General features: G+C 42.5%; 1 protein-coding gene across 1 annotated transcript; it reads right to left on the reverse strand.

Moving 5' to 3' along the window:
• Window positions 1-2,438: 2,438 nt before the first annotated feature.
• On the reverse strand, window positions 2,439-7,188 carry GABARAPL2 (GABA type A receptor associated protein like 2). The gene is made up of 4 exons (XM_082290328.1): window positions 7,048-7,188; window positions 6,683-6,738; window positions 4,589-4,761; window positions 2,439-3,024 (listed from the first exon to the last, which is right to left on the reverse strand). Exons 1-4 carry the CDS (start codon window positions 7,079-7,081, stop codon window positions 2,934-2,936), a joined length of 354 nt encoding a protein of 117 aa, XP_082146454.1. The 5' UTR covers window positions 7,082-7,188; the 3' UTR covers window positions 2,439-2,933.
• Window positions 7,189-7,549: the final 361 nt, after the last annotated feature.

Genomic DNA, 7,549 nt, shown 5'->3' on the forward strand with positions numbered 1-7,549 from the left:
GCGGGATTTCATCCTCAATTGGATGGCATTTCTGTGATGGAAAATCATTATTTAAATGCTGCATCTGTTAAATTCCAAAATATCAAGAAATGCTGTTGGCAATACCGTGAAACTGCTCTCAAAATCGGAAGGGAAAAATGCAGAGATAGGAAAGAACAGTCTCTCTGCTTTTGTAACAGGTAGCAAACTAAATTTGGATCACTGTCAGCAGGTCTTTGGAAGAATTGCTCCTGGAAAGTAACAGTTGACATGTTTCAAGCCTGTATCACTCCTTTGCGCTGGGATACCTGACACCACGCAAAACAAAGATAGGCAAGGCACGGGCAGGACAGTAGAATGCAGAGACTCTGCCACAGGAGAGCAGAGTTAGCAGGGAGGCAGGTAGCAGGAATGTGCCCACAGTGCATGGTTAATAAGGACAAGCAAACAATTGGCAGTGGGAGCAGCAGAGCATAGGAGGGCACCAGGATTCCGATCATATGTGTAAAATGAGCACACCTGTATTACCCAGATAGGTCCTTGCCTTTCCCAAACTTGTTTGGGGACCAATGGCTCCTAATTGCCAGGACAAAGAAACTGTAATCATTGAGTGGGATGTCTTTAACAGCATCACTGTTGGAGATGTCATTCTATTTTCAATCATAGTAAGAAGGCAGGACAGACTGCTTGCTTATCTTTAAGGAAGTCAAAACCAGAGCACAGAAACAAGTGGTTTTGTCCAAGGGTAGGAGTAATCAATCTGTTTGACCTTGAAGCTGCAGTTCCTTGAGACAAGATGCTAGCATCCCACTGCCTTTGGAAAAGCAAGGTTTTGATCTTCACAGTGTGCTTCCACTGCTCACCTTAACACAGACTGGAAGGCTTACTGATCTCAGTACATTCCGAGTAAATTGAAGACTATTTATATTACTGTATTTGTAGAAAAACAAACCATGAGCCCAAAACAAGGTGTAGGTATCTGATAATGTCATAAGAGGGCTGCAGCAACAATAGGTACATAATATATACAGTTAACATATATACATAATAAATACAGGTAGAAGCAAGATAATTTTTGAGGGAAGGCTATCTAAATGGTCTAAATTTGGCCTGAATACTAAATACTTACTGAATACTAAATTCATCCAGTACTGGTTTAGTTATATTGTAGATGACATTTCAATTTAGCTTAAAGATAAGTGACATAGAGGTGTTGCTGTAGGAATAGTGACGTATTTCTTCATTTTTTGTTCAGTGCATAAATTGAAGGGTTAACAGAAAATGAAGATCATATGGGATCAAATGCTTTTTATAATTTTACAAGAGTGTACTATCTAAAGGGATGCATTTCACCTATGCATTTCAAAAGGAAACCTCCTGATGTTTTATTGCCATTTTAAGTGTACCTGCAGATGAAAAGTGAAGTTACTGCTGTAGAATATTTATCCTTACATTCTCTGGAATTACTCGCATGTCTGTGCTCCTAAATCGAAACTAATAAACACAGAGATGTTAAAGAGAGCAGTTATGTGGGGGTTTTAGGGGCTTATGAAGGGTAATCCAAAAGTTACCTCAATCATAACATCTCCCCTTGCTTTTAGATACATGTGTTTGCTAGCATGTAATTAATTTTATCTAGCATTTTTAAGTTATGTTCCTTACTCTTCTGTTAACAGCTAAGAAAAAATATTACTTGATAGCTGTAGAAAAACTGTGAGGTTTCAGCATAAAGAAGACCGAACCTTTTCCAGCTTACTGAGATCAACAGCGCATTTTCAGATGCACTGAGCACATGCATCACAGTTACTGTGACAAGCCTCAATAAAACGGTAGTGTCAGCATTTCACAGGCTCCTACCTTCACATTTTGGAGTTCTTCTGCCAATACTTGTGAATGACTGCGGCACTAAACAATTATGTATCTTCATGGGAATTTGAGTGAGTATGAATTTAAGTTTGGAAAGTGATAAATTTCCACTGTAACTGGAAACATTTTGAAAACTAAATTCTTAGGCACCATGTAGTGAGAAAATGAATTAAAATTTTTAATAGTAATCTAAACTGTATTTAGCATTTCCTTGCTGGTTTAGGAAGGTCGAAGTCATGCTACTTTTTCAACCCAGTGTTATCCTTTAATATCAGAGTGTGAACTCCAGCACTGTGCAATTAGGTCAATTAGGTGGTTTTTCCACCCTCTCCCACACAATCCACAGGTTTGCCTCTTTGCCTGCAAACAGAAGTAGCTGTGCAATATAGTAGCTGTGAGAGAGGCAGCTCTGAAGCTACTGGTTTTGAAACCTACAAAGAGCTCCTTGCTTCTTCCTGGTATCATCAGCCACACACTAAAGTTTGAGAAGCTGTACAATGTCTAGTAAGTAATACAAGCAGCTGTGTAGCATCTAGTAAATGTGACGAGTAACTTTCTGGCCAAAATGAAGGTAAAGAAATGACAGCACTGCCTGTTTGTGACAGGAATTTTTATTGTACTTGTTTGTTAATTGAGAAAGAGGAACATACTAGCTCAATTCAACATGATCAGCATCTTGCTCCTGGCTTTGGATAAGCTAGCAAATCCAGTGTTCCCAATACTAATTTATTGTTTTTATTTTTCTTAAACTGACATCTCAAAACAGAATAAACGTATGTTCTTCTCTTCAGGTTTTAGTAGCTCAACTACTTTGCTTTCTTATTTAACCAATGTCATCAAATGTATCCCCCCAAAGAACTGAGGCTTTGGGAATTCATAGCCATGAGAAAAAAAAAATTCACAAAACCAACAAAACTTTTTTTTTATAATTTAACAGTCTAATAAAACAAGACCTATCAATATATTAAGAAATAAATCCAGTTACAAATGCATGTATATAGAAGGAACTTCTGTGGATGTCAGAACAGAAAATGATCAGCTATTTACAAGATACACAGCAGGATGGTACAGTAGCCAAGACCCACCATTCAGATACCAAATGTGTTCTCTCCACTGTAGGCAACATACAAGAATCCATCCTCATCCTTTTCCTTCTCATAAAGTTGTCCCATAGTTAAGCTTGAAGGGGGAAAAAAGAGGAATGATTTGTTTGGCTCATGCAACTTGCCAGTGTTAACAGTTAGAACCTCATATAAACAAGGATTAATAAAAGCTAAAACTTGTAAGTCTGTGTATAGGTTAAAATATGAACGAGGAGAATAAATGAAAAGCAGTTGAGTCGTGAGTTAGAAAAATGATCCTGGACTCTTTGCAGAGTAAATTTTTTGAATTTCTTCACAAATGCCTTTGTCAGAATGCTTCCCTGTTTTGTTGGAAATTGGTTTCTATTTTGAAAACAAAAAAAGAAATGCTAGCTATTACTTGGCTGGTCAACTTCTCCAACCATCTATCTACAGATGGTTGGAGCAGTTGACATCAGTGAGGTGCACAAATGATGCCTCCTTAAATCACCTTTCTCTGACTTCCCAAAACTGAGAAAAGGCTAATGAACTGAAAGATGGAGACTGGATGTGATGACAGGGAAAACAACGATGTCATTCTGCCCAAGAGAGGAGCTGGGAAGATGTGTGAGCAGTGCTTGAAATGGAAGATAACTGGTGAGTAGCAGATAAATCACCAACCCTTGACATCCTTCTCTCCTCATACAGAAGTTTATTACATAAACTCAGCCTATGAAATGAGCAGAGCCATGAGCGGATTGTGTTTTTATCTGTTAAGAAGTAGCCGTTTTTACATTAATACTGAATTATCAAAGCCCTATTTTTCCAGCTGTCTCATTATGAATATGTGAGAAGAGACAACGGATCTCTCTTTCCTGCTCCTAGCAGTTCTATAGTACCGTTATGAAGATGACATATAGGCATTTTCAGTACTCTTAGAAGAAAACAAGCAGAAAAGGATGATTCTCATGGGTCCCTACTGTGTATCAGGTTACCTGGAGGGACTGTTTCTGTTACAACTAAGTATTAAGAATAATACCACATCTCAGGCATATAACGACATACTATTTCCTTAAATTTTATTAAAGTATCTTGTACAGAAAGTTGTACTAGCTGCTTCTGCTATATTCTGTATGTAAGCAGTATGTAAGCAGAAAGCAATGAAACTTATTCCTGTATAAAACCAATGTGAAAAACATTTCTATAGCAATTACTCTTTTTTTTAATAGAAGAAAATAATTTTTAAAAAAGAGCCAGCAACTAGTCTGTAATGTTATTTTGTAAACTGACAGGTTGTTGGCTTTTTTCAGAATAATTTATGGCATTTGCTATTGAGTATTTAATGCACAACTTTTTTGTTACACTGAGAATAATTTTTTTTGACATTGATGATGTACGTGTTCTTGCATTCAGCCAAGTGCAAGAACATCATAACTGCAAACCTCACCCTTTTCCCATGGAAGTAAATCATAGTATATTTTTCAGTCACCTTTCCTTTCAGCCTAGCTCAAGAAATAAGGCATTTATCAAACTCATGAGGAAAACCAACTTTTAGTGAGATTAGGATGTGACAAACACCTCCTAAAATCGCCAGATGAGCCTCAAAGAGTGGCATTACTCACCCTCTAATATGCACAGGCTTGCTAAAAAGGATTCTGAATACCGAGTGAATAGCCTCTCACCTGGATTGTGGGACAGTCTTGTCTACAAAGAGGAATATTGCCTTCTCAGATGGCAGTTGAATCCTCTTCCTGATGATCCACATGAACTGGGCCACGGTGATGTCAGATGGAACTAAGTACTTCCTCTTGTCAATATCAACAATCTGAGATCCTGAGACCTTCTCCACTATGACCTGTAAAGTGCAGGTGTGAAGGTCAAGCTGTTAAGGATTGGTGTGAACAGACAGCTTTGGTAGATCGCTTGCTTGTACAGGCTTACAACAGTGAGCAGAGGGGATGAACAAAAAGGTTTCCTGACCGCAACCAAATCAGAGGTAGAACTGGCTCAGCACTCTGAAACCTGATCTTACAGCTGCATTGAGACCTACATTCTTATACACAATGGCTCAAAACGTCCTGCGCCTGGGTTTTTGGCAGTCATGGGATAAAAAGGTGTATTATGCCTTAAAGAAACCTGTGACAGGAAAGTACGCACGTCATTTAACTTTTTTTACACTGATGATACGGAATTATTGCAATGTGGACCCAAAGTTGAAAATGAACCAGCAGTGTGCCCTGGCCACAAGTAAGGCTAATGGTGTCCTGGACTGTATTAGGCAAAGAACTGTGAGGTGATCCTTCCCCTGTACTGGTACTGGTGAGGCTAACTTTGTATTCTGCTGAAGTGACATTTAGAGTACCTTTCATCATTGCTTCGGAAATCGGAAATTGACTACAGGAAGGAAAGACAGCAAGATGGCCACAAACAAAACCAGACAAAAATAAACAAACGAAACAAAAAGCAACAGGTACAGGGGAAGGAGAATTAAGTATTCCTTGTGAAAAAGACCTGATGCTTTTTGTACTACAGAGGCTGGTTCTGGAAGGAAAAATACAGCAGGTTGGGAAATACAGTTTACAAGAGGTTCGTTCCAGGGTCTCCATTCCTTTGCTCTGCATTCCACTTACAACATTAAGTTTGAAAAACACTTTTGAGTATTAAATTGATACCAACTATTTCGTTTCAACAGCTCAATTGGAATCATCAAGCAGAAAATACATACCGCTCCAGACAAAGGATTGCTGCAATTTGAGATTTAATTCCTGTATCTATCTACACCTTGCTGTCTGTTCCTGATATGGCAGCATGTCATTCTGACTCATGCTATGAGTTTCTACGTTTCTTTTTCCCCTAAGGTTATCAAGGATATTTTTGAAACTAATAAATGGATACTGTGGAGATGTATGGTCACTAAGGACACCACAGTCTATGTATGAGGGGATAGTCAAGAGAGAACAGCAAGGATCATATCAGCTTGCCAGACTGCAGCTGGAGAAAATCTCATGACTAGGTGCAACTGAGCAGCAGAAAAAGTCAATGGGAATAAAGATTCCTTCTCTGGGCTGTGCTAATGGAGAAGTTACTTACCAAAAGGTGAGACACAGGAGTGGCACTAAGTGGCACGTGGTCAGATGGGATGTGGGAAATTTTACACTCAAGCAAGTTGAGAATGTGGGCATGTTGCTAGCTGTTACATAAAGATGTGAAGTGTGGTCTTTTCACAGACAAACATGTTAAAAGGAATTGTGGAGAGAAGAAGAGAGGTCATTCACTATTTAGCAGACTGGTAGGTATTAATGCAGAAAGGAGAGGTCACCGCTTGCATTGGCTCTTCAACAGGGTTTGCATGGGGAGATTCACCACGATGACTGGTTATAGGTGTGGAATACATGAGGGATATCATCTAACTCATTTAGCCAGGATGGAAGATGGTCAAGGTTTCAAGAATCTTCATAATCTTTCTAAGGATCAAGCACAATTGCCAAGACAATGAAGGTGGTTGCTGGGATAGAACTGCCTTTAGAAGAAAGCAGGACTGTGATATATCATAAAAATCCCTGGAAAGTGTTTAGAAAGCTTATTTGTCGCTAAGCACTGGGGCAGAGGAGAAAATGTTGCAGTAGTTAGATGTGTTTGGGGCTTCTTTAAAGCATCTAAGGACACAAAAAGGAACATGAATTTACTTAGTAGAAACTCATCAGAGTGGACAGGATTGAAACAGTTTATCCACCTTTGCCTCTAAGTATTCTGTTGAAGCTGGCTTGGTTACTCACCGGGACACGGTCGGGGTATTTGGCTCGGATTTTTGCCGACTCGACACATCTGTGCTCTGTGAACAAAACTCATAATTAGTCATTGCATAGTAATAATATTGCCGGTGTCCTAGGCCGAGAGGGCAGCGCCGGCAGGGCCGTGAGCCTGCGGGGATCGCGACCATATCCCCGCCTCCGAGCGGTCTCTAGCTTTTCGGGAAGACCGTCCCCGGGCATCGCACCACCCTTCGGCGAGGGCCGCCAGCGGCTGTCCGCCCACAGACAAGACGACCGCCTGGGGAAGCCGACGGGGACAGATGGCGACACGGGAGACCGAGGGCACCGGGGCCGCTGCCAGGCAGCGCCTGGCCCGGACCCACCCTTACCCAGCGCGTGGTCCTCCTTGAACATCCACTTCATGGTGCGGGCGGGCGGGGAGCGGAGCCAGAGGCGGCGAGGCCCGTGTGCGGGGGGCGGGGGCTCGTGCCGGGCCTGTCGCTGTCACGGTCCCTGTCACAACAACAGCAGCGGCACGGCAGGCGGGACTTCCGGCTCGCCTGTTCCCCGGCAACCGCTTGAGCGGCCGCGCTTCCGGCCGCGGATCGCGGGGCGGAACTGTGCCATCCGGGCACGGAGTCACCTGCCGGGTGCGAGGCCGCCCGCAGCCCTCCCGGGGCACTCGAAGCCGCGCCATAGACTTCGCCGCCCCGGCAGGTGTCCCCACCATCTGTCCCCATCCCGCTGCCAGGCGCCATCTCGCCGGCGGCGCCGGGAGGCGGCGGTGCGCGTTCATTGGCTGATGCGCCCGTCCCCTCGGCGTTGATTGGCGCGGCGTCTCGTCAGTCCGACGCTCCGCCAGTGCGGCGCTGAAGGCGCGGGTGAGGGCGA

Source organism: Coloeus monedula (assembly GCF_965178545.1).
Source record: "Coloeus monedula genome assembly, chromosome: 13".
NCBI lineage: Eukaryota > Metazoa > Chordata > Aves > Passeriformes > Corvidae > Coloeus > Coloeus monedula.

Excerpts from the sequence above, each read along its gene's own strand:
- GABARAPL2 (XM_082290328.1), bottom strand. The coding sequence starts at position 7,081 with ATGAAGTGGATGTTCAAGGAGGACCACGCGCTGG. Across the intron at positions 6,739-7,047 it reads CAAGGAGGACCACGCGCTGG|AGCACAGATGTGTCGAGTCG; the intron begins GTAAGGGTGGGT and ends TTTTGTTCACAG. Across the intron at positions 3,025-4,588 it reads AAGACTGTCCCACAATCCAG|CTTAACTATGGGACAACTTT; the intron begins GTGAGAGGCTAT and ends TCCCCCTTCAAG.